At 39.7% G+C, this 27,456-nt stretch overlaps 1 protein-coding gene across 1 annotated transcript; it reads right to left on the bottom strand.

Moving 5' to 3' along the window:
- Positions 1-22,940: 22,940 nt before the first annotated feature.
- LOC123193108 lies at positions 22,941-26,740 on the bottom strand. The gene is made up of 6 exons (XM_044605899.1): positions 25,838-26,740; positions 24,894-25,381; positions 24,575-24,728; positions 24,140-24,352; positions 23,717-23,914; positions 22,941-23,009 (listed from the first exon to the last, which is right to left on the bottom strand). The coding sequence occupies exons 1-6, from the start codon at positions 26,738-26,740 to the stop codon at positions 22,941-22,943; spliced, it is 2,025 nt and encodes a 674-aa protein (XP_044461834.1).
- Positions 26,741-27,456: the final 716 nt, after the last annotated feature.

Genomic DNA, 27,456 nt, shown 5'->3' on the forward strand with positions numbered 1-27,456 from the left:
TTTGAGGAAATCTTGTTGGCTTTTTTTCTCATTTCCTTTATCCAATTCATCTTGGAGGAAGAATTGGTGGTGGAAGACCCCAAGGTTGGTGGAACTTTCCTTTATGTCTTGGTTAATTTTCTTGTTACCTTTGAAATCCAAAGTGTGAAGATTTGAATGTGTGTTGTATGCCTCGGATACTGTTCACAGTGTATGATTTTGCAATTTCTAGTTTTTGCCAGCAAAATTTGAGACAAGTTTTGAATGCCTTGTTGAATGAGTTGTGATTGCTATTATATATCATTAGAAAGCTCTTTGAATACCCTTTCCAATGATCTATAAGTTGTATGATTTGGAGTTCATTTGATTGGTTAAAATTGAAAGATAAATTGATACTGTGCCATATGAACATTAATTTCCAGATTTGAGTTTGTGAATTGTTGCATTGCCTTGATGGATATGCACCATTTGGTATCAGATCCTAGGTTGTTTGTGTGATTTGTTGACTGATTTTTATCTCCCGGAGCTACTGTTCACCTCCCCGGAATTCACTGTTCACTACAAATTACTATTCATAGAACCTTAATTTGCCTAAAACACAAGTCTTCCTTAACCTAAACACTTACCAATACTCACTCCAACCCTTAAACACTTGTAACCATTAACCTTTACCTACTAGCCATTACCACAAATGTCCCATAAAAGAACTTCATCCTCATCCTCCTCACCTCCTCATCCTTGGGAATTTGCCAACATGGCATGAAAAGAAGAGGTCAAAGGAGAACTTAAGGCCATCAAGGACCAAATGAATCAAATGATGCAAATGATGAGAGACTTGACCCTCACTCAAAGTCGGGCACCCTTATCACAGCCCCAAACTTTAACACAAAGCCAAATACCCCCTCCTCCACCTCACCTCACCTAACCCAACTACATCAACCAAGAAGACATATTAGACCTTCCGCTCCTCCTCCTAGACATCATAGGGAGGAATTGATGCTTCATGATTATTCAAGTGAGGAAGAGCAAGAGAGGCCACCTAGGAGAGAAAAGGATGATGATAGGGGTTTAAGGATTGAAATTTCGGAATTCGAAGGGAGCATGAGTCCGGATGATTTTTTTTGATTGGTTACATGCTATAGAGAGAGTTTTTGAATATAAGGGCTATTCGGAGGAGAAGAAATGTAAACTTGCCATCTTGAAATTCAAGGATTATGCATCCTTGTGGTGGGAAAATCTTAAGAAGCAAAGGGAAAGGGATGGTAAAGAGAGAGTGAGATCTTGGGAGAAACTAAAGAAGCTTATGAAGAGAAGATTCCTTCCAGACAACCATAAACAAGATCTTTACCTCAAGCTACACACCCTTAAGCAAGGAAGTGATGGAGTAGAGCATTACATAAGGGAGTTTGAGAAGCTATTAATAAGGAGTGAGCTGCCGGAAGTGAAAGAGCAAACCATTGCAAGATTCATTGGTGGCTTAAACCAAGACATTGCTCATATGGTAGAATTGCAACCATATTGCACTTTTGAAGATGTGTGTAAGTTGGCTATTAAAGTGGAGAAGCAAAAGAAGGCCATGAAGCGCATGGTTTCCAAGTCATTCTCCAAAGGGACATTATCTAACAAAAGCATATCTTTTACCAAGGGAACTACCTTCCATAAAGGTTCCCCATCCTACACAAATGTTGTTGATTCTTCTTCCAAGCAGAAAGGCAAGGAAAAAATGGTGGAACCAACTAAGGACAAGCCTAATATGGTGAAGACCAACCTCTCCAACAAAAAGTGCTTTAAATACCAAGGCTATAGACACTTCCAAGCTGAATGCCCTAATAGAAGAGTTTTATCCTTGATGGAGATATAAGCAATTAAGGAGTCTCTTCAAGAAGAAGAAGAAAGTGAAGTTTCCAGCCATGAAAGTGATGAAGCCAACAAGGAAGAAGAAGAAATTCTACAAGGAGCTGATGAAGGAGAGTTGCTAGTTATTAGGAGAGCTTTGCATGTCAAGCCTCTTCCTCAAGAAGAGCAAAGACTCCACATTTTCCAATCAAGGTGCACCATTGGAGATAAAGTGTGTTATTTAATTATAGATAGTGGAAGTTGTGCCAATGTAGCTTCATCTACCTTAGTGGAAAAGTTTGGATTACCTACCATACCTCATCCTCAACCATACAAGATCCAATGGTTGAGTAATGGGACCAACCTCCAAGTAGCCAAACAAGTGCTTGTTTCCTTCTCCATTGGTAAGCATTATAGTGATGAGATTTTGTGTGATGTGATTCCTATGGATGCTTGTCACTTGTTGTTGGGAAGACCATGGCAATTTGATAGGGAAGTGAAGCATGATGGCAAGAAGAACACTTACTCCTTTAAATTCAATGGCAAGACTATCACTTTAACTTCTCTTAGTCCATAACAAGTTCATAAGGCTACTAAGGGAAAAGAAGTCAAGTAAGAGAGCTTGTTTATGAATGGTCAGCAAGTGGAAGTTAGCCATCTTGAGGATTTGAGGGCAAATCCTTCTCAACCCGGGGAGGATGATGTATACGCAGCTCCATTATCATTTTTGGATTCCAAGCCATCCTTAAGTCTCCATGCAACCTTTGAAGCCAAGAAGAATAAAGTTCTAGCAAATCCCAAGCCAAAGGAAGCATTGCACCTTCAATTTTGGCCCAAAACCACTTTTGGATATAGTCTTATCACATCCACCCAAGGTCCAAATGAATAGCTTGGTCCAATTGATCCAAAAGTGCAACTTTTAAAGTCCATCAATGGCCCAAACGTCCAAGCATCATTTTGAGAAGCCCAAAGAGCCCAAAATTGGGTTTTAGTTACATTGGAACTAAGTTAGAATTTAGTTGTTTTAGTTAGGAAACATCATTCCTAAAGTTAAGAAAAAAGCAACTAACTTTTGTCTTTAGTTAATTACTATGTATGGGCTTGGTTTAGAATGAATGGCTTAGCTTAATTCATACCATTTTAGTTGACTTTTGTGGGAAATATTGTATCATTGCCATCCATGCCTCCTATATAAAGGGGTGGATCTTTATTTGTAAACGTTTTGGTTTTGCTTTTGAATGAAAATTTGAGGAAATCTTGTTGGTTTTTTTTCTCATTTCCTTTATCCAATTCATCTTGGAGGAAGAATTGGTGGTGGAAGACCCCAAGGTTGGTGGAACTTTCCTTTATGCCTTGGTTAATTTTCTTGTTACCCTTGAAATCCAAAGTGTGAAGATTTGAATGTGTGTTGTATGCCTCGGATACTGTTCACAGTGTATGATTTTGCAATTTCTAGTTTTTGCCAGCAAAATTTGAGACAAGTTTTGAATGCCTTGTTGAATGAGTTGTGATTGCTATTATATATCAGTAGAAAGCTCTTTGAATGCCCTTTCCAATGATCTATAAGTTGTATGATTTGGAGTTCATTTGATTGGTTAAAATTGAAAGATAAATTGATACTGTGCCATTTGAACATTAATTTCCAGATTTGAGTTTGTGAATTGTTGCATTGCCTTGATGGATATGCACAATTTGGTATCAGATCCTAGGTTGTTTGTGTGATTTGTTGACTGATTTTTATCTCCGGAGCTACTGTTCACCTCCCGAAATTTACTGTTCACTACAAAATTACTGTTCACAGAACCTTAATTTGCCTAAAACACAAGTCTTCCTTAACCTAAACACTTACCAATACTCACCCCAACCCTTACACACTTATAACCATTAACCATTACCACAAATGTCCCACAAAAGAACTTCATCCTCATCCTCCTCACCTCCTCATCCTTGGGAATTTGCCCACATGGCATTAAAAGAAGAAGTTAAAGGAGAACTTAAGGCCATTAAGGACCAAATGAATCAAATGATGCAAATGATGAGAGACTTGACCCTCACTCAAAGTAGGGCACCCTTATCACAGCCCCAAACTTCAACACAAAGCCAAATACCCCCTCCTCCACCTCACCCAACCCAACTACATCAACCAAGAAGACATATTAGACCTTCCCCTCCTCCTCCTAGACATCATAGGGAGGAATTGATGCTTCATGATTATTCAAGTGAGGAAGAACAAGAAAGGCCACCTAGGAGAGAAAAGGATGATGATAGGGGTTTAAGAATTGAAATTCCGGAATTCGAAGGGAGCATGAGTCCGGATGATTTTGTTGATTGGTTACATGCCATAGAGAGAGTTTTTGAATATAAGGGCTATTCGGATGAGAAGAAATGTAAACTTGCCATCTTGAAATTCAAGGATTATGCATCCTTGTGGTGGGAAAATCTTAAGAAGCAAAGGGAAAGGGATGGTAAAGAGAGAGTGAGATCTTGGGAGAAACTAAAGAAGCTTATGAAGAGAAGATTCCTTCCGGACAACCATAAACAAGATCTTTACCTCAAGCTACACACCCTTAAGCAAGGAAGTGATGGAGTAGAGCATTACATAAGGGAGTTTGAGAAGCTATTAATGAGAAGTGAGCTGCCGGAAGTGAAAGAGCAAACCATTGCAAGATTCATTGGTGGTTTAAACCAAGACATTGCTCATATGGTAGAATTGCAACCATATTGCACATTTGAAGATGTTTGTAAGTTAGCTATTAAGGTGGAGAAGCAAAAGAAGGCCATGAAGTCTACGGTTGCCAAGCCATTCACCAAGGGGACTTCATTCTACAAAAGCCCTCCTTTCCACAAGGGAACCACCTTTCAAAAGGGTTCCCCATCCAACTATAAGGCTGCCGAAATCACTTCCAAGGAGAAAGGAAAAGAAAAGGTGGTAGAACCTAGCAAGAACAAACCAATTATGGGAAGACTTGATCTATCCAATAAAAAGTGCTTCAAATGTCAAGGCTATGGACACTTCCAAGCCGAATGCCCAAATAGAAGAACTTTGTCATTGATGGAGATTCAAGCTATTGAAGAGTCTCTTCAAGAAGATGAAGAAAATGTAGATTATGGCCATGAAGATGGAGCTGCCGAAGAAGAAGAAGAGGAGGTCATGCAAAGGGCTGATGAAGGAGAGATGTTGGTGATTAGAAGAGCATTGCATTCCAAGTCCTTCCCACATGAGGAACAAAGGCTCCAAATTTTCCAATCAAGATGCACCATTGGAGGCAAGGTGTGTTCTTTGATTATAGATAGTGGAAGTTGTGCAAATGTGGCTTCATCTATATTAGTGGAGAAACTTGGATTATCTACCATACCTCATCCTCAACCATATAAGCTCCAATGGTTGAGCAATGGGACCAGCCTCCAAGTAGCCAAACAAGTACTTGTTTCCTTTTCCATTGGCAAGCATTACCAAGATGAGATTGTGTGTGATGTAGTTCCCATGGATGCATGCCATTTGTTGTTAGGGAGACCTTGGCAATTTGATAGAGAAGTAACTCATAATGGTAAAAAGAACACTTATTCCTTCAAATTCAAGGGGAAGACCATTACTTTGCTACCTCTTAGTCCCCAAGAAGCTAACAAGGCTATCAAAGGGAAAGAAGCTAAAAGGGAGAGTATGTATATGAATGGGCAGCAAGTAGAAAGGGCTCTTTTGAGTTTGCAACCTATCTTTGCATTACTTATACTTGAAGGGGAGCTCAAACATGAGAAGAAAGAAGCTCATCCCTTAGTTCAATCTCTCTTGGCTGAATTTGAAGATGTGTTCCCACTAGAGCTTCCATCCGGCCTCCCTCCTATAAGAGGCATTGAGCATCAAATTGACTTGGTTCCGGGTGCACCATTGCCTAATAAGCCAGCCTATAGATGCAATCTCATGGAGACTAAAGAGTTGCAAGGGCAAGTGGAAGAATTGATTGAAAAAGGCTTTGTAAAGCCTAGCATGAGTCCATGTTCCGTTCCAGCCCTACTTGTTCCTAAGAAAGATGGTTCATATAGGATGTGTGTGGATAGTAGAGCCATTAACAATATAACCATCAAGTATAGGTATCCCATCCCTAGACTTGATGACATGCTTGATGAGTTACATGGTGCTTGTGTCTTCTCCAAAATTGATCTAAGGAGTGGCTACCATCAAATAAGGATGAAAGAAGGGGATGAATGGAAGACAGCCTTCAAGACTAAGGGAGGCTTATATGAATGGTTGGTTATGCCCTTTGGCCTTTCAAATGCTCCAAGCACTTTCATGAGGCTTATGAATGAGGTACTCAAACCTTACATTGGTGCATTTGTTGTTGTTTATTTTGATGACATATTAGTATATAGGAAAACTCTTGATGATCATGTCTTGCATTTGAGAAGTGTTTTTGATGTGTTGAGGAAGAATAAGTTATATGCAAAAGAAGAGAAGTGTGAATTCTTTGTAGACCAAGTTGTGTTCCTTGGATATGTAGTTTCTAAGGATGGCATTCAAGTAGATCAATCTAAGGTAGATGCCATTAAAACTTGGCCCCAACCAAAGACTCTCACTGAAGTAAGGAGCTTCCATGGCTTTGCTTCTTTTTATAGGCGTTTTGTGCCTAATTTTAGCACTCTCATGGCTCCCATCACTGAATGTATGAAGAAAAATGGGTTTGAATGGTCCACAGCAGCCTTCAAAGCATTTGAAGAGGTTAAAAAGAAGTTATGTGAAGCCCCCATACTTGCTCTACCTGATTTTGATAAGGTATTTGAAGTGGAATGTGATGCAAATGGAGTTGGCATTGGGGCAGTCCTAACTCAAGCCAAAAGACCCATTGCTTACTTTAGTGAGAAGCTGAATGAGTCCAAGAGAAGATACTCCACCTATGACAAAGAATTCTATGCAATTGTTAGAGCCCTTGATCATTGGAGTCATTACCTAAGGCCTAAACAATTTGTGCTTCATTTCGATCACCAAGCCTTGAAGTTTCTTAGTAGCCAACATAAGATAAGTTCAAGGCATGCTAAATGGGTGGAATTCCTCCAATCTTTCTCCTTTGTTTCAGCATATAAACAAGGTTCTTCCAATATAGTTGCGGATGCTCTTTCAAGGAGGCATTACTTGTTATCCATTCTTGATACAAGAGTTCTAGGTTTCCAGCTTATGAGACAATATTACAATGAAGATGATAAGCTTTGGGAGATCATGAAGAAGTGTTCTAGAGGGGCATATGAAGACTATTCTGTCCATGATGGTTTTCTTTTCAAAGGAGCTAAATTATGCATCCCTAAGAGCTCTTTTAGGGAACTTCTCATTAGGGAGACACATGGTGGTGGATTAGCAGGTCATTTTGGCATAAATAAGACCTTAGACATGCTTAAGGAGCATTTCTATTGGCCTAAGATGGTGAGTGACGTCCAAGCCATTATTGCAAGGTGTGGCACATGTCAAAGGTCCAAGTCTCATTTCAAACCTGGTCCTTACATGCCTTTACCTATTCCGGAGTAGCCATGGGAGGATCTTAGCATGGATTTTATTGTGGCTCTTCCAAGAACTCAAAGGGGAAAGGATGCTATAATGGTGGTAGTAGATAGATTCTCTAAAATGGCCCACTTCATCCCTTGTTCCAAGACTGAAGATGCTAGCAAGGTGGCTGAATTATTCTTCAAGGAAGTGGTGAAGCTACATGGAATTCCAAGAACCATAGTTTCGGATAGAGACACCAAGTTCTTGAGCCACTTTTGGAGGACATTATGGAGCAAAATGGGAACCAAGCTCATGTTTAGCACCTCTCACCACCCTCAAACCGATGGTCAAACCGAAGTAACTAATAGGACTTTGGGAACAATCTTGAGGACTTTGGTTAACAAGCACTTAAGGGATTGGGACTTGAAGATTGCTCAAGCTGAATTTTCCTACAATAGGAGTCCAAGTGCAACAACCGGACACTCTCCATTTGAGGTAGTCTATGGCCTTAATCCCTTAACTCTTTTGGATCTAACTTCCTTACCTCTTGATGTGCAAGTTCACAAGGATGCCAAGGAGAAAGCTGCTGCCATGAAGAAGCTCCATGAAACCATCAAATTTCAAATCATGAAGGCCAATGAAGCTCATAAGAGGAAGATCAACAAGCATAGAAAGCCATCCATTTTCAAACCGGGTGACTTGGTTTGGGTGCATTTGAGAAAAGAGAGATTTCCAAGCAAAAGGAGGAGTAAGCTAGCTCCAAGGGTTGATGGACCATTTGAAGTGCTTGAGAGGGTAAATGACAATGCATACAAGGTGAATCTTCTGGATGAAATGGGAGGAGTCTCGGCCACCTTCAACATTGGAGATCTTTCACCATACATGGAGGATAGCCACCTTGAGGACTTGAGGGCAAGTCCTTCCCAACCCGGGGGGATGATGTATTTTCGGCTACCTCTCCAACCCTAGCTTCCAATTCTCTATCAAGTCTCCATTTGGCTCAAGCCACCATTGAGAATGAAGAATTAGCTCCATGCAAGCCCAAAGATTCATTGCTTTTTCCACATTGGCCCAACTTTACTTTTGGGTGCAATTTCATTACTTGCATCCAAGGCCTTAATGAAATGGAAACTTAAATGAGTCCAAGAAGCCAACTCCAAGCCCACTTGAAGCCCAAGATGCCATGAAGCCCATTTAGTTGGATTGCAACTAAATGGGAAGCAAGTAACTTTAGTTGGTGGACATAGTTCCACCTTTTAGGGAAAAGTTGTCCCTTTTTGTTGTTTTCTTGAATTAATATAGTATGGCCTTAGTATTGAATGAATGGTTAAGCTTAAATGAAGGGAAAAGCTTCCATGTCAAAATTAATGCTCCATTTTGCCGCCACTTGCTCTTGTATATATGAAAGTGGATTTTCATTTGTAAGCTAGACTTCTTTGCTAATGAAAAATTCAAGTAAAGCTTTGTAGCTTTGTAGCTTTTCTTTAGTTGCTCTTTCCTTTATCCAATTCATCTTGGAGGAAGAATTGGTGGTGGAAGACCCCAAGGTTGGTGGAAATTTCCTTTATGCCTTGGTTAACTTTCTTGTTACCCCTTGAAATCCAAAGTGTGAATGTGTGTTATATGCCCGGAAACTGTTCACAGTATGTAATTTTGCCATTTTCAGATTTTGCCATCAAACTTTGAAACAAGTTTTGAATGCTTTGTTGATTGAATTGTGATTGCTATCATATACCATTAGAAAGCTCTTTGAATGCCCTTTCCAATGAACTATAATTTGTATGTTTTGGAAGTCATTTGATTGGTTAAATTGGAAGCCAAAGTGCTGCTGGGTTATGAACAATAATTTCCAGATTTTGAGTTTGTGACTTGTTGCATTGCCTTGATGGATATGCACCACAAATGATGCAAATGATGAGAGACTTGACCCTCACTCAAAGTCGGGCACCCTTATCACAACCCCAAACTTTAACACAAAGCCAAATACCCCCTCCTCCACCTCACCCAACCCAACTACATCAACCAAGAAGACATATTAGACCTTCCGCTCCTCCTCCTAGACATCATAGGGAGGAATTGATGTTTCATGATTATTCAAGTGAGGAAGAGCAAGAGAGGCCACCTAGGAGAGAAAAGGATGATGATAGGGGTTTAAGGATTGAAATTCCGGAATTCGAAGGGAGCATGAGTCCGGATGACTTTGTTGATTGGTTACATGCTATAGAGAGAGTTTTTGAATATAAGGGCTATTCGGATGAGAAGAAATGTAAACTTGCCATCTTGAAATTCAAGGATTATGCATCCTTGTGGTGGGAAAATCTTAAGAAGCAAAGGGAAAAGGATGGTAAAGAGAGAGTGAGATCTTGGGAGAAACTAAAGAAGCTTATGAAGAGAAGATTCCTTCCAGACAACCATAAACAAGATCTTTACCTCAAGCTACACACCCTTAAGCAAGGAAGTGATGGAGTAGAGCATTACATAAGGGAGTTTGAGAAGCTATTAATAAGGAGTGAGCTGCCGGAAGTGAAAGAGCAAACCATTGCAAGATTCATTAGTGGCTTAAACCAAGACATTGCTCATATGGTAGAATTGCAACCATATTGCACTTTTGAAGATGTGTGTAAGTTGGCTATTAAAGTGGAGAAGCAAAAGAAGGCCATGAAGCACATGGTTTCCAAGTCATTCTCCAAAGGGACATTATCTAACAAAAGCATATCTTTTACCAAGGGAACTACCTTCCATAAAGGTTCCCCATCCTACACAAATGTTGTTGATTCTTCTTCCAAGGAGAAAGGCAAGGAAAAAATGGTGGAACCAACTAAGGACAAGCCTAATATGGTGAAGACCAACCTCTCCAACAAAAAGTGCTTTAAATGCCAAGGCTATGGACACTTCCAAGCTGAATGCCCTAATAGAAGAGTTTTATCCTTGATGGAGATACAAGCAATTGAGGAGTCTCTTCAAGAAGAAGAAGAAAGTGAAGTTTCCAGCCATGAAAGTGATGAAGCCAACAAGGAAGAAGAAGAAATTCTACAAGGAGCTGATGAAGGAGAGTTGCTAGTTATTAGGAGAGCTTTGCATGTCAAGCCTCTTCCTCAAGAAGAGCAAAGACTCCACATTTTCCAATCAAGGTGCACCATTGGAGATAAAGTGTGTTCTTTAATTATAGATAGTGGAAGTTGTGCAAATGTAGCTTCATCTAGCTTAGTGGAAAAGTTTGGATTACCTACCATACCTCATCCTCAACCATACAAGATCCAATGGTTGAGTAATGGGACCAACCTCCAAGTAGCCAAACAAGTGCTTGTTTCCTTCTCCATTGGTAAGCATTATAGTGATGAGATTTTGTGTGATGTGATTCCTATGGATGCTTGTCACTTGTTGTTGGGAAGACCATGGCAATTTGATAGGGAAGTGAAGCATGATGGCAAGAAGAACACTTACTCCTTTAAATTCAATGGCAAGACTATCACTTTAACTTCTCTTAGTCCACAACAAGTTCATAAGGCTACTAAGGGAAAAGAAGTCAAGAAAGAGAGCTTGTTTATGAATGGTCAACCCGGGGAGGATGATGTATACGCAGCTCCATTATCATTTTTGGGTTCCAAGCCATCCTTAAGTCTCCATGCAACCTTTGAAGCCAAGAAGAATAAAGTTCTAGCAAATCCCAAGCCAAAGGAAGCATTGCACCTTCAATTTTGGCCCAAAACCACTTTTGGATATAGTCTTATCACATCCACCCAAGGTCCAAATGAATAGCTTGGTCCAATTGATCCAAAAGTGCAACTTTTAAAGTCCATCAATGGCCCAAACGTCCAAGCATCATTTTGAGAAGCCCAAAGAGCCCAAAATTGGGTTTTAGTTACATTGGAACTAAGTTAGAATTTAGTTGTTTTAGTTAGGAAACATCATTCCTAAAGTTAAGAAAAAAGCAACTAACTTTTGTCTTTAGTTAATTACTATGTATAGGCTTGGTTTAGAATGAATGGCTTAGCTTAATTCATACCATTTTAGTTGACTTTTGTGGGAAATATTGTATCATTGCCATCCATGCCTCCTATATAAAGGGGTGGATCTTTATTTGTAAACGTTTTGGTTTTGCTTTTGAATGAAAATTTGAGGAAATCTTGTTGGCTTTTTTCTCATTTCCTTTATCCAATTCATCTTGGAGGAAGAATTGGTGGTGGAAGACCCCAAGGTTGGTGGAACTTTCCTTTATGCCTTGGTTAATTTTCTTGTTACCCTTGAAATCCAAAGTGTGAAGATTTGAATGTGTGTTATATGCCTCGGATACTGTTCACGGTGTATGATTTTGCAATTTCTAGTTTTTGCCAGCAAAATTTGAGACAAGTTTTGAATGCCTTGTTGAATGAGTTGTGATTGCTATTATATATCATTAGAAAGCTCTTTGAATGCCCTTTCCAATGATCTATAAGTTGTATGATTTGGAGTTCATTTGATTGGTTAAAATTGAAAGAAAATTGATACTGTGCCGTATGAACATTAATTTCCAGATTTGAGTTTGTGAATTGTTGCATTGCCTTGATGGATATGCACCATTTGGTATCAGATCCTAGGTTGTTTGTGTGATTTGTTGACTGATTTTTATCTCCCGGAGCTACTGTTCACCTCCCCGGAATTCACTGTTCACTACAAATTACTATTCACAGAACCTTAATTTGCCTTAAACACAAGTCTTCCTTAACCGAAACACTTACCAATACTCACTCCAACCCTTAAACACTTGTAACCATTAACCTTTACCTACTAGCCATTACCACAAATGTCCCATAAAAGAACTTCATCCTCATCCTCCTCACCTCCTCATCCTTGGGAATTTGTCAACATGGCATGAAAAGAAGAGGTCAAAGGAGAACTTAAGGCCATCAAGGACCAAATGAATCAAATGATGCAAATGATGAGAGACTTGACCCTCACTCAAAGTTGGGCACCCTTATCACAGCCCCAAACTTTAACACAAAGCCAAATACCCCCTCCTCCACCTCACCCAACCCAACTACATCAACCAAGAAGACATATTAGACCTTCCCCTCCTCCTCCTAGACATCATAGGGAGGAATTGATGCTTCATGATTATTCAAGTGAGGAAGAGCAAGAGAGGCCACCTAGGAGAGAAAAGGATGATGATAGGGGTTTAAGGATTGAAATTTCGGAATTCGAAGGGAGCATGAGTCCGGATGATTTTGCTGATTGGTTACATGCTATAGAGAGAGTTTTTGAATATAAGGGCTATTCGGATGAGAAGAAATGTAAACTTGCCATCTTGAAATTCAAGGATTATGCATCCTTGTGGTGGGAAAATCTTAAGAAGCAAAGGGAAAGGGATGGTAAAGAGAGAGTGAGATCTTGGGAGAAACTAAAGAAGCTTATGAAGAGAAGATTCCTTCCAGACAACCATAAACAAGATCTTTACCTCAAGCTACACACCCTTAAGCAAGGAAGTGATGGAGTAGAGCATTACATAAGGGAGTTTGAGAAGCTATTAATAAGGAGTGAGCTGCCGGAAGTGAAAGAGCAAACCATTGCAAGATTCATTGGTGGCTTAAACCAAGACATTGCTCATATGGTAGAATTGCAACCATATTGCACTTTTGAAGATGTGTGTAAGTTGGCTATTAAAGTGGAGAAGCAAAAGAAGGCCATGAAGCGTGGTTTCCAAGTCATTCTCCAAAGGGACATTATCTAACAAAAGCATATCTTTTACCAAGGGAACTACCTTCCATAAAGGTTCCCCATCCTACACAAAAGAAATTCTACAAGGAGCTGATGAAGGAGAGTTGCTAGTTATTAGGAGAGCTTTGCATGTCAAGCCTCTTCCTCAAGAAGAGCAAAGACTCCACATTTTCCAATCAAGGTGCACCATTGGAGATAAAGTGTGTTCTTTAATTATAGATAGTGGAAGTTGTGCAAATGTAGCTTCATCTACCTTAGTGGAAAAGTTTGGATTACCTACCATACCTCATCCTCAACCATACAAGATCCAATGGTTGAGTAATGGGACCAACCTCCAAGTAGCCAAACAAGTGCTTGTTTCCTTCTCCATTGGTAAGCATTATAGTGATGAGATTTTGTGTGATGTGATTCCTATGGATGCTTGTCACTTGTTGTTGGGAAGACCATGGCAATTTGATAGGGAAGTGAAGCATGATGGCAAGAGGAACACTTACTCCTTTAAATTCAATGGCAAGACTATCACTTTAACTTCTCTTAGTCCACAACAAGTTCATAAGGCTACTAAGAGAAAAGAAGTCAAGAAAGAGAGCTTGTTTATGAATGGTCAGCAAGTGGAAGGTAGCCATCTTGAGGATTTGAGGGCAAATCCTTCTCAACCCGGGGAGGATGATGTATACGCAGCTCCATTATCATTTTTGGGTTCCAAGCCATCCTTAAGTCTCCATGCAACCTTTGAAGCCAAGAAGAATAAAGTTCTAGCAAATCCCAAGCCAAAGGAAGCATTGCACCTTCAATTTTGGCCCAAAACCACTTTTGGATATAGTCTTATCACATCCACCCAAGGTCCAAATGAATAGCTTGGTCCAATTGATCCAAAAGTGCAACTTTTAAAGTCCATCAATGGCCCAAACGTCCAAGCATCATTTTGAGAAGCCCAAAGAGCCCAAAATTGGGTTTTAGTTACATTGGAACTAAGTTAGAATTTAGTTGTTTTAGTTAGGAAACATCATTCCTAAAGTTAAGAAAAAAGCAACTAACTTTTGTCTTTAGTTAATTACTATGTATGGGCTTGGTTTAGAATGAATGACTTAGCTTAATTCATACCATTTTAGTTGACTTTTGTGGGAAATATTGTATCATTGCCATCCATGCCTCCTATATAAAGGGGTGGATCTTTATTTGTAAACGTTTTGGTTTTGCTTTTGAATGAAAATTTGAGGAAATCTTGTTGGCTTTTTTTCTCATTTCCTTTATCCAATTCATCTTGGAGGAAGAATTGGTGGTGGAAGACCCCAAGGTTAGTGGAACTTTCTTTTATGCCTTGGTTAATTTTCTTGTTACCCTTGAAATCCAAAGTGTGAAGATTTGAATGTGTGTTGTATGCCTCGGATACTGTTCACGGTGTATGATTTTGCAATTTCTAGTTTTTGCCAGCAAAATTTGAGACAAGTTTTGAATGCCTTGTTGAATGAGTTGTGATTGCTATTATATATCATTAGAAAGCTCTTTGAATGCCCTTTCCAATGATCTATAAGTTGTATGATTTGGAGTTCATTTGATTGGTTAAAATTGAAAGAAAATTGATATTGTGCCGTATGAACATTAATTTCCAGATTTGAGTTTGTGAATTGTTGCATTGCCTTGATGGATATGCACCATTTGGTATCAGATCCTAGGTTGTTTGTGTGATTTGTTGACTGATTTTTATCTCCCGGAGCTACTGTTCACCTCCCCGGAATTCACTGTTCACTACAAATTACTATTCACAGAACCTTAATTTGCCTTAAACACAAGTCTTCCTTAACCGAAACACTTACCAATACTCACTCCAACCCTTAAACACTTGTAACCATTAACCTTTACCTACTAGCCATTACCACAAATGTCCCATAAAAGAACTTCATCCTCATCCTCCTCACCTCCTCATCCTTGGGAATTTGTCAACATGGCATGAAAAGAAGAGGTCAAAGGAGAACTTAAGGCCATCAAGGACCAAATGAATCAAATGATGCAAATGATGAGAGACTTGACCCTCACTCAAAGTTGGGCACCCTTATCACAGCCCCAAACTTTAACACAAAGCCAAATACCCCCTCCTCCACCTCACCCAACCCAACTACATCAACCAAGAAGACATATTAGACCTTCCCCTCCTCCTCCTAGACATCATAGGGAGGAATTGATGCTTCATGATTATTCAAGTGAGGAAGAGCAAGAGAGGCCACCTAGGAGAGAAAAGGATGATGATAGGGGTTTAAGGATTGAAATTTCGGAATTCGAAGGGAGCATGAGTCCGGATGATTTTGCTGATTGGTTACATGCTATAGAGAGAGTTTTTGAATATAAGGGCTATTCGGATGAGAAGAAATGTAAACTTGCCATCTTGAAATTCAAGGATTATGCATCCTTGTGGTGGGAAAATCTTAAGAAGCAAAGGGAAAGGGATGGTAAAGAGAGAGTGAGATCTTGGGAGAAACTAAAGAAGCTTATGAAGAGAAGATTCCTTCCAGACAACCATAAACAAGATCTTTACCTCAAGCTACACACCCTTAAGCAAGGAAGTGATGGAGTAGAGCATTACATAAGGGAGTTTGAGAAGCTATTAATAAGGAGTGAGCTGCCGGAAGTGAAAGAGCAAACCATTGCAAGATTCATTGGTGGCTTAAACCAAGACATTGCTCATATGGTAGAATTGCAACCATATTGCACTTTTGAAGATGTGTGTAAGTTGGCTATTAAAGTGGAGAAGCAAAAGAAGGCCATGAAGCGTGGTTTCCAAGTCATTCTCCAAAGGGACATTATCTAACAAAAGCATATCTTTTACCAAGGGAACTACCTTCCATAAAGGTTCCCCATCCTACACAAAAGAAATTCTACAAGGAGCTGATGAAGGAGAGTTGCTAGTTATTAGGAGAGCTTTGCATGTCAAGCCTCTTCCTCAAGAAGAGCAAAGACTCCACATTTTCCAATCAAGGTGCACCATTGGAGATAAAGTGTGTTCTTTAATTATAGATAGTGGAAGTTGTGCAAATGTAGCTTCATCTACCTTAGTGGAAAAGTTTGGATTACCTACCATACCTCATCCTCAACCATACAAGATCCAATGGTTGAGTAATGGGACCAACCTCCAAGTAGCCAAACAAGTGCTTGTTTCCTTCTCCATTGGTAAGCATTATAGTGATGAGATTTTGTGTGATGTGATTCCTATGGATGCTTGTCACTTGTTGTTGGGAAGACCATGGCAATTTGATAGGGAAGTGAAGCATGATGGCAAGAGGAACACTTACTCCTTTAAATTCAATGGCAAGACTATCACTTTAACTTCTCTTAGTCCACAACAAGTTCATAAGGCTACTAAGAGAAAAGAAGTCAAGAAAGAGAGCTTGTTTATGAATGGTCAGCAAGTGGAAGGTAGCCATCTTGAGGATTTGAGGGCAAATCCTTCTCAACCCGGGGAGGATGATGTATACGCAGCTCCATTATCATTTTTGGGTTCCAAGCCATCCTTAAGTCTCCATGCAACCTTTGAAGCCAAGAAGAATAAAGTTCTAGCAAATCCCAAGCCAAAGGAAGCATTGCACCTTCAATTTTGGCCCAAAACCACTTTTGGATATAGTCTTATCACATCCACCCAAGGTCCAAATGAATAGCTTGGTCCAATTGATCCAAAAGTGCAACTTTTAAAGTCCATCAATGGCCCAAACGTCCAAGCATCATTTTGAGAAGCCCAAAGAGCCCAAAATTGGGTTTTAGTTACATTGGAACTAAGTTAGAATTTAGTTGTTTTAGTTAGGAAACATCATTCCTAAAGTTAAGAAAAAAGCAACTAACTTTTGTCTTTAGTTAATTACTATGTATGGGCTTGGTTTAGAATGAATGACTTAGCTTAATTCATACCATTTTAGTTGACTTTTGTGGGAAATATTGTATCATTGCCATCCATGCCTCCTATATAAAGGGGTGGATCTTTATTTGTAAACGTTTTGGTTTTGCTTTTGAATGAAAATTTGAGGAAATCTTGTTGGCTTTTTTTCTCATTTCCTTTATCCAATTCATCTTGGAGGAAGAATTGGTGGTGGAAGACCCCAAGGTTAGTGGAACTTTCTTTTATGCCTTGGTTAATTTTCTTGTTACCCTTGAAATCCAAAGTGTGAAGATTTGAATGTGTGTTGTATGCCTCGGATACTGTTCACGGTGTATGATTTTGCAATTTCTAGTTTTTGCCAGCAAAATTTGAGACAAGTTTTGAATGCCTTGTTGAATGAGTTGTGATTGCTATTATATATCATTAGAAAGCTCTTTGAATGCCCTTTCCAATGATCTATAAGTTGTATGATTTGGAGTTCATTTGATTGGTTAAAATTGAAAGATAAATTGATACTGTGCCATATGAACATTAATTTCCAAATTTGAGTTTGTGAATTGTTGCATTGCCTTGATGGATATGCACCATTTGGTATCAGATCCTAGGTTGTTTGTGTGATTTGTTGACTGATTTTTATCTCCCGGAGCTACTGTTCACCTCCCCGGAATTCACTGTTCACTACAAATTACTATTCACAGAACCTTAATTTGCCTTAAACACAAGTCTTCCTTAACCTAAACACTTGTAACCATTAACCTTTACCTACTAGCCATTACCACAAATGTCCCATAAAAGAACTTTATCCTCATCCTCCTCACCTCCTCATCCTTGGGAATTTGCCAACATGGCATGAAAAGAAGAGGTCAAAGGAGAACTTAAGGCCATCAAGGACCAAATGAATCAAATGATGCAAATGATGAGAGACTTGACCCTCACTCAAAGTCGGGCACCCTTATCACAGCCCCAAACTTTAACACAAAGCTAAATACCCCCTCCTCCACCTCACCCAACCCAACTACATCAACCAAGAAGACATATTAGACCTTCCCCTCCTCCTCCTAGACATCATAGGGAGGAATTGATGCTTCATGATTATTCAAGTGAGGAAGAGCAAGAGAGGCCACCTAGGAGAGAAAAGGATGATGATAGGGGTTTAAGGATTGAAATTTCGGAATTCGAAGGGAGCATGAGTCCGAATGATTTTGTTGATTGGTTACATGCTATAGAGAGAGTTTTTGAATATAAAGGCTATTCGGATGAGAAGAAATGTAAACTTGCCATCTTGAAATTCAAGGATTATGCATCCTTGTGGTGGGAAAATCTTAAGAAGCAAAGGGAAAGGGATGGTAAAGAGAGAGTGAGATCTTGGGAGAAACTAAAGAAGCTTATGAAGAAAAGATTCCTTCCAGACAACCATAAACAAGATCTTTACCTCAAGCTACACACCCTTGAGCAAGGAAGTGATGGAGTAGAGCATTACATAAGGGAGTTTGAGAAGCTATTAATAAGGAGTGAGCTGCCGGAAGTGAAAGAGCAAACCATTGCAAGATTCATTGGTGGCTTAAACCAAGACATTGCTCATATGGTAGAATTGCAACCATATTGCACTTTTGAAGATGTGTGTAAGTTGGCTATTAAAGTGGAGAAGCAAAAGAAGGCCATGAAGCGCATGGTTTCCAAGTCATTCTCCAAAAGGACATTATCTAACAAAAGCATATCTTTTACCAAGGGAACTACCTTCCATAAAGGTTCCCCATCCTACACAAATGTTGTTGATTCTTCTTCCAAGGAGAAAGGCAAGGAAAAAATGGTGGAACCAACTAAGGACAAGCCTAATATGGTGAAGACCAACCTCTCCAACAAAAAGTGCTTTAAATGCCAAGGCTATGGACACTTCCAAGCTGAATGCCCTAATAGAAGAGTTTTATCCTTGATGGAGATACAAGCAATTGAGGAGTCTCTTCAAGAAGAAGAAGAAAGTGAAGTTTCCAGCCATGAAAGTGATGAAGCCAACAAGGAAGAAGAAGAAATTCTACAAGGAGCTGATGAAGGAGAGTTGCTAGTTATTAGGAGAGCTTTGCATGTCAAGCCTCTTCCTCAAGAAGAGCAAAGACTCCACATTTTCCAATCAAGGTGCACCATTGGAGATAAAGTGTGTTCTTTAATTATAGATAGTGGAAGTTGTACAAATGTAGCTTCATCTACCTTAGTGGAAAAGTTTGGATTACCTACCATACCTCATCCTCAACCATACAAGATCCAATGGTTGAGTAATGGGACCAACCTCCAAGTAGCCAAACAAGTGCTTGTTTCCTTCTCCATTGGTAAGCATTATAGTGATGAGATTTTGTGTGATGTGATTCCTATGGATGCTTGTCACTTGTTGTTGGGAAGACCATGGCAATTTGATAGGGAAGTGAAGCATGATGGCAAGAAGAACACCTACTCCTTTAAATTCAATGGCAAGACTATCACTTTAACTTCTCTTAGTCCACAACAAGTTCATAAGGCTACTAAGGGAAAAGAAGTCAAGAAAGAGAGCTTGTTTATGAATGGTCAGCAAGTGGAAGGTAGCCATCTTGAGGATTTGAGGGCAAATCCTTCTCAACCCGGGGAGGATGATGTATACGTAGCTCCATTATCATTTTTGGGTTCCAAGCCATCCTTAAGTCTCCATGCAACCTTTGAAGCCAAGAAGAATAAAGTTCTAGCAAATCCCAAGCCAAAGGAAGCATTGCACCTTCAATTTTGGCCCAAAACCACTTTTGGATATAGTCTTATCACATCCACCCAAGGTCCAAATGAATAGCTTGGTCCAATTGATCCAAAAGTGCAACTTTTAAAGTCCATCAATGGCCCAAACGTCCAAGCATCATTTTGAGAAGCTCAAAGAGCCCAAAATTGGGTTTTAGTTACATTGGAACTAAGTTAGAATTTAGTTGTTTTAGTTAGGAAACATCATTCCTAAAGTTAAGAAAAAAGCAACTAACTTTTGTCTTTAGTTAATTACTATGTATGGGCTTGGTTTAGAATGAATGGCTTAGCTTAATTCATACCATTTTAGTTGACTTTTGTGGGAACTATTGTATCATTGCCATCCATGCCTCCTATATAAAGGGGTGGATCTTTATTTGTAAACGTTTTGGTTTTGCTTTTGAATGAAAATTTGAGGAAATCTTGTTGGCTTTTTTCTCATTTCCTTTATCCAATTCATCTTGGAGGAAGAATTGGTGGTGGAAGACCCCAAGGTTGGTGGAACTTTCCTTTATGCCTTGGTTAATTTTCTTGTTACCCTTGAAATCCAAAGTGTGAAGATTTGAATGTGTGTTGTATGCCTCGGATACTGTTCACGGTGTATGATTTTGCAATTTCTAGTTTTTGCCAGCAAAATTTGAGACAAGTTTTGAATGCCTTGTTGAATGAGTTGTGATTGCTATTATATATCATTAGAAAGCTCTTTGAATGCCCTTTCCAATGATCTATACGTTGTATGATTTGGAGTTCATTTGATTGGTTAAAATTGAAAGATAAATTGATACTGTGCCATATGAACATTAATTTCCAGATTTGAGTTTGTGAATTGTTGCATTGCCTTGATGGATATGCACCATTTGGTATCAGATCCTAGGTTGTTTGTGTGATTTGTTGACTGATTTTTATCTCCCGGAGCTACTGTTCACCTCCCCGGAATTCACTGTTCACTACAAATTACTATTCACAGAACCTTAATTTGCCTTAAACACAAGTCTTCCTTAACCTAAACACTTGTAACCATTAACCTTTACCTACTAGCCATTACCACAAATGTCTCATAAAAGAACTTCATCCTCATCCTCCTCACCTCCTCATCCTTGGGAATTTGCCAACATGGCATGAAAAGAAGAGGTCAAAGGAGAACTTAAGGCCATCAAGGACCAAATGAATCAAATGATGCAAATGATGAGAGACTTGACCCTCACTCAAAGTCGGGCACCCTTATCACAGCCCCAAACTTTAACACAAAGCCAAATACCCCCTCCTCCACCTCACCCAACCCAACTACATCAACCAAGAAGACATATTAGACCTTCCCCTCCTCCTCCTAGACATCATAGGGAGGAATTGATGCTTCATGATTATTCAAGTGAGGAAGAGCAAGAGAGGCCACCTAGGAGAGAAAAGGATGATGATAGGGGTTTAAGGATTGAAATTTCGGAATTCGAAGGGAGCATGAGTCCGGATGATTTTGTTGATTGGTTACATGCTATAGAGAGAGTTTTTGAATATAAGGGCTATTCGGATGAGAAGAAATGTAAACTTGCCATCTTGAAATTCAAGGATTATGCATCCTTGTGGTGGGAAAATCTTAAGAAGCAAAGGGAAAGGGATGGTAAAGAGAGAGTGAGATCTTGGGAGAAACTAAAGAAGCTTATGAAGAGAAGATTCCTTCCAGACAACCATAAACAAGATCTTTACCTCAAGCTACACACCCTTGAGCAAGGAAGTGATGGAGTAGAGCATTACATAAGGGAGTTTGAGAAGCTATTAATAAGGAGTGAGCTGCCGGAAGTGAAAGAGCAAACCATTGCAAGATTCATTGGTGGCTTAAACCAAGACATTGCTCATATGGTAGAATTGCAACCATATTGCACTTTTGAAGATGTGTGTAAGTTGGCTATTAAAGTGGAGAAGCAAAAGAAGGCCATGAAGCGCATGGTTTCCAAGTCATTCTCCAAAGGGACATTATCTAACAAAAGCATATCTTTTACCAAGGGAACTACCTTCCATAAAGGTTCCCCATCCTACACAAATGTTGTTGATTCTTCTTCCAAGGAGAAAGGCAAGGAAAAAATGGTGGAACCAACTAAGGACAAGCCTAATATGGCGAAGACCAACCTCTCCAACAAAAAGTGCTTTAAATGCCAAGGTTATGGACACTTCCAAGCTGAATGCCCTAATAGAAGAGTTTTATCCTTGATGGACATACAAGCAATTGAGGAGTCTCTTCAAGAAGAAGAAGAAAGTGAAGTTTCCAGCCATGAAAGTGATGAAGCCAACAAGGAAGAAGAAGAAATTCTACAAGGAGCTGATGAAGGAGAGTTGCTAGTTATTAGGAGAGCTTTGCATGTCAAGCCTCTTCCTCAAGAAGAGCAAAGACTCCACATTTTCCAATCAAGGTGCACCATTGGAGATAAAGTGTGTTCTTTAATTATAGATAGTGGAAATTGTGCAAATGTAGCTTCATCTAGCTTAGTGGAAAAGTTTGGATTACCTACCATACCTCATCCTCAACCATACAAGATCCAATGGTTGAGTAATGGGACCAACCTCCAAGTAGCCAAACAAGTGCTTGTTTCCTTCTCCATTGGTAAGCATTATAGTGATGAGATTTTGTGTGATGTGATTCCTATGGATGCTTGTCACTTGTTGTTGGGAAGACCATGGCAATTTGATAGGGAAGTGAAGCATGATGGCAAGAAGAACACTTACTCCTTTAAATTCAATGGCAAGACTATCACTTTAACTTCTCTTAGTCCACAACAAGTTCATAAGGCTACTAAGGGAAAAGAAGTCAAGAAAGAGAGCTTGTTTATGAATGGTCAGCAAGTGGAAGGTAGCCATCTTGAGGATTTGAGGGCAAATCCTTCTCAACCGGGGGAGGATGATGTATACGCAGCTCCATTATCATTTTTGGGTTCCAAGCCATCCTTAAGTCTCCATGCAACCTTTGAAGCCAAGAAGAATAAAGTTCTAGCAAATCCCAAGCCAAAGGAAGCATTGCACCTTCAATTTTGGCCCAAAACCACTTTTGGATATAGTCTTATCACATCCACCCAAGGTCCAAATGAATAGCTTGGTCCAATTGATCCAAAAGTGCAACTTTTAAAGTCCATCAATGGCGCAAACGTCCAAGCATCATTTTGAGAAGCCCAAAGAGCCCAAAATTGGGTTTTAGTTACATTGGAACTAAGTTAGAATTTAGTTGTTTTAGTTAGGAAACATCATTCCTAAAGTTAAGAAAAAAGCAACTAACTTTTTTTTTTGGTAAGTAATAGTAATTTTATACCAAAGAAAGATGTACAAATGCCTATCTAGGACAAAACCCCTAGAATAAGCTTAAACACAAGCATACCTTGGACAAGCCCCTAGGTTATGCCGAGACAACAAACGCTCACACCATTCAACCTATGGAACAAATAAACCAAAGATACATCACAAACACAAAGCAACACAACTCACAAGCATACCAAAGACAAGTCCCTTGGTTATGCCGAAACACCTACCTACCAACCAATTGCTACAAAACACAAAGCAAGACCTTACAACTCAAAACCAAAACATACTACAAGCCAACTCCACCCCATCTATTCAAAGATTGTATGAGGAATATCCCAATTGTTTGCAAGAATCATATTTTCTCTAGACTTGGTAACCTTTCTCAAGCATGAAGCTCTAACTCTAACACCTTCTTGAATAAGCATACGGACTCTCTCCCTTGGTAATCCGGCTCTTCCAAAGCAAGTATCATTCCTAGACTTCCAAATGTAGTACACGGCTGCCCCAAAGCAAAGCTTACTCACAATATTCTTGAAGCTATTTTCCTTCCATTTGTTTGCTAATTCCGGGATCATTGAAGTCCATGAGCTATACATGATTTGTTGATGGCAAAGATTGAGCATTCCATTCCAGATTTGGGAGCTGAAAACACACCTAAAAAATAGATGGTCCATGCTTTCCGGATCCACCTTACATAATGGGCATACATTGTGGGAAATAAGGCCAATTCTTGCTAACCTATCTCTTGTCATTAGTTTACCTCTAATACCCAACCATACAATGAATGAATGTCTTAGGAAATGCCTTTTAAACCATACAATATTGTGCCAACTTACCTTGTCCTTCCTACTCCTCATAATCTCCCATGCCGATTTGATTGTGAACTTGCCATTAGAATTAGGAGCCCATGTTAGAGCATCCTCCCCTCCCATTGGGCAGCAAGGGAGAGCTCCCTTTATCTCCATGAGGTGGCAAGAATTCGCTGCTGGCCATTTCCACCCATGCTCATCAATGACTTCTTTTACTAAAGCATGCTTAGGAATTCCGGAATCATAGATAATCCGGTTCCCAAATTTGTCCATTAATGGTCCAAATGGGTGCCAATTATCAAGCCAAAGAAAGGTGTTTTCCCCATTGCCAATGACTTTCTTGAACTTGGTTTTCATTTGTTCCCTAAGTTTTAAAATTTTCCTCCAAACCCATGAGCTCTCATTATTCGGTTTGATCTCCCAAAAACTTTTTCCTCTAAGCTTGTTTGCCTTAATCCATTCCACCCATAGTGAGTTCCCCTTATCAAGGAGGATCTTCCACATATTCTTTGTTATGGCAGCCTTGTTCCACACTTTGCACCTCATAATGCCGAGACCTCCCTCCTCTTTAGGCACACAAACCTCTTCCCAAGCAACTTTTGCTTTTCTTCCATCCATGGCAGCACCATTCCAAAGAAAATCCCTCAATATTCCATCTATTTCCTTGTGTACATTTGAAGGAAGAATAAATATAGAAGACCAATACACTTGAATGCTAAATAGGACAGCCTTGATAAGTAACAATCTCCCCGCATAAGATAAGGACTTATTCCGCCACGAATAAATTCTCCCCACAATCTTATCAATGAGCATCTTGCAATCACTTCTTTTAAGCTTTGAAGAAGTTATTGGAACTCCTAGATACTTGAAAGGCAATTCTCCTACCTCCACATTGATAGAGTCCGCAAGCTTGATCTTCTCCTCTTGGGGTAATCCGGAGATGTATATATTGCTTTTGTTGCAATTCATTTGGAGACCGGACCATTCATGAAAAAGCTTTAGGGAACTTTTCATGAGAGTAAGCGATTCAACATCTGCCCTACAAAACAAAATAAGGTCATCGGCAAAGCACAAATGAGTTATGTTGTTTTCCTTACATTTCCAATGATGGCCAAAAGAAGGAATGTTCTTGAGTTCTCCAAGCATCCGTGAGAGGATCTCCATTGCCATGACAAAGAGGTAAGGGGATAAAGGGTCCCCTTGCCTAAGCCCATGAGAACTCTTGAAAAATCCCACCAATTCACCATTTATTCCCAAAGAAAAAGAGGGGGTTGAGATGCAGCTCCTAATCCATCCAATGAATTTTCCATGAAAACCAATTGCTTCAAGAATAGCAAGGATGAAGTCCCAATGAACCGTATCATATGCCTTCAATAAGTCAATCTTCATGGCACACTTCTTGTCTTTGCTCACTCTATGGTAATTATGCATTAGGTCTTGACACAACATAATATTCTCTCCAATGCACCTTCCTCCCACAAATGCTCCTTGGGCTTTATCAATGAAACTCGGAAGTATGGCTTTGAGACGATTTGCAAGGATCTTTGAAATGCACTTATAGATTATATTGCAGCAAGCTATCGGCCTATACTCCATACACCTTGAAGCGTTAGCAACCTTAGGGACAAGAGCTAAGATAGTGCAATTTACCTCCTTGAGAAGATGGCCTGAAGAGAAAAAGTGCTGGACTGCCTTGATCACATCATTCCCCACAATCTCCCAAGTGGTTTTAAAGAAGAAGGCTCCATACCCATCCGGACCCGGAGCTTTGTTGTTGTCCATGGCAAAGATAATGGATTTGATTTCCTCTTCCCCCACTTCCTTGATCATGTTTTCTTTCTCTTGAATCTCTATTTGAAAATTAAGCAGCCTTTGAATTTCCTCTACATTGGAATTGCATGAAACCATGGAGTTAAGGACCTTTTTGAAATAGCTCACAAACTCCTCTTTAACATCCTCCATATTACTAACAAAGGTTCCATCATCTAGGCACACCCCATTTATAGAGTTCCTACTCCTACGGGCTTTGATACATTTGAAGAAAAACTTGGAATATTGATCTCCTTCTTGAAGCCAATGAACTTTAGCTTTTTGGCGAGCTAAAGATTCTTCAGCTTCACTTAGATTTTTGTAGTTCTCCAAACAAACCTTTTCTTCCTTAGCTAAATCTTCATTTAGTGGGCTGCTTTGAAGTCTATTTTGAACATCCTCCAGCCTTCCTTTTGCTTCTTCCACCTTCTCTGAAATTCTCCAAAACCCCTCCTTATTTAGCCTCCTAAGAACCTTTTTTAATCTCTTGAGCTTGCTGATGAGCTTATACATAGGGATGCCTTCTACATCCTCTTGCCAAGACTCCCTCACAATATTAAGGAAATTATCATGTGTTGCCCACATGTTATAGAACTTGAAAGGGACCCTCCTCCTCCTTACACCACCTCCACACGTCACAATGCATGGGGAATGGTCAGAGATGGAATGGTTAAGAAACATGGCAAAGGATTCCTCAAAAACATCTTTCCATTGTTCATTTACAAGGGCTCTATCCAACTTGCATGCTATCCTCCTATGTCCCTCACTACAATTACTCCAAGTGAGTTGGTTTCCCATGTACCGAAGATCTTCTAGATTTGCTTCCTCACAACACTTATTTAGGTCATCACTATAAGTATCTCCCCATGATACTCCTCCAATTTTCTCACTTGGACCCCTAATTGCATTAAAGTCCCCCATTATTAGCCACGGTTTGTTCCCCATCCCATTGGAGAGCCTATCAATTTCCTTCCATAATCTTCTCCTTTCCATAGGTTGATTATACCCATAGACCATAGTTAAGGCTATAAGAGAGTTCTCCTCTACTAACCAAGCCTCCCCATGTATGAATTGCGGATTTTTCTCAATGACATTAAAACTGATAGTATCCTTATTCCATCCTACCCAAATTCTCCCATTAGGGTGACTATCATTGTTATTAGCATTCTCCCACTCTCTCCAAATATTACCATTCACTATACTTAATCTATCATTCCCCACTTTAGTTTCCAACACAGCCATTATTTCAATGTTATTATGCTTGATAAAGTGCCTTACCTCCCTTTGTTTGATAGGAGCATTGAGGCCCCTAATGTTCCAGCAAGCTATCTTTGTCATTTGGATGATAGTGGAGGGGAATTAGCTTTCTTGAGCTTTGCCAATTTTTTCCCCAAGTTCTTAGTCTTCTCATCCATTTCCTTCTTCCTAAAATCCATCTCATCCACCTTTAGTTTTCCTCCGAATGGGACTATTGTTGGAGAGCCCTCAATTACCAAGTCCTCCCCCCCATTTGTACTAGCTCCTTCTACCTCCATATCTATCCCTTTTGCTGTTGTAACTTGACTACTCTTGGAAGTGCTAGCTTCATACAACTTTTCTTTTCCTGCCGATATGACTTCTTCATTGGTTTTCTCCGGATTGACCTCTTCTTCCATCATTGTGCTCCTTTTGATTTGCTCATTGGACTCATGGTTGGCTAATGCTGAATATCTATTGTTCTTATTTGTGTTTCCCCCCAAATTATGAAACTCCACGCCTTTACCTTTGGCCTTTTTGTCATTGCCGTTTGCCACCTTTAGTTTACTGTCTTTCCCATTTAGCTTCTTTGTTGTTATCATTCCATCCCCAACCTTGAGGTTTTTCCATGAAGATGAGCTACCTTCATGTTTCGGAGCAAAATGACAATTGGCAGTGGAGTGTCCAAAGCATTGGCACCCATTGCATTTTAGTGGTTTCCA

This window comes from Mangifera indica, chromosome 12, assembly GCF_011075055.1.
Source record: "Mangifera indica cultivar Alphonso chromosome 12, CATAS_Mindica_2.1, whole genome shotgun sequence".
Taxonomy (NCBI): domain Eukaryota; kingdom Viridiplantae; phylum Streptophyta; class Magnoliopsida; order Sapindales; family Anacardiaceae; genus Mangifera; species Mangifera indica.

Coding starts and splice junctions, on each gene's coding strand:
- LOC123193108 (XM_044605899.1), bottom strand. CDS start 26,740: ATGGCTGTGTTGGAAACTAAAGTGGGGAATGATAGATTAAGTATAGTG. Junction 25,382..25,837: donor ATTTAGCTAAGGAAGAAAAG/GTTTGTTTGGAG, acceptor GATGTGATCAAG/GCAGTCCAGCACTTTTTCTC. Junction 24,353..24,574: donor CGGACTCTATCAATGTGGAG/GTAGGAGAATTG, acceptor AATGTACACAAG/GAAATAGATGGAATATTGAG.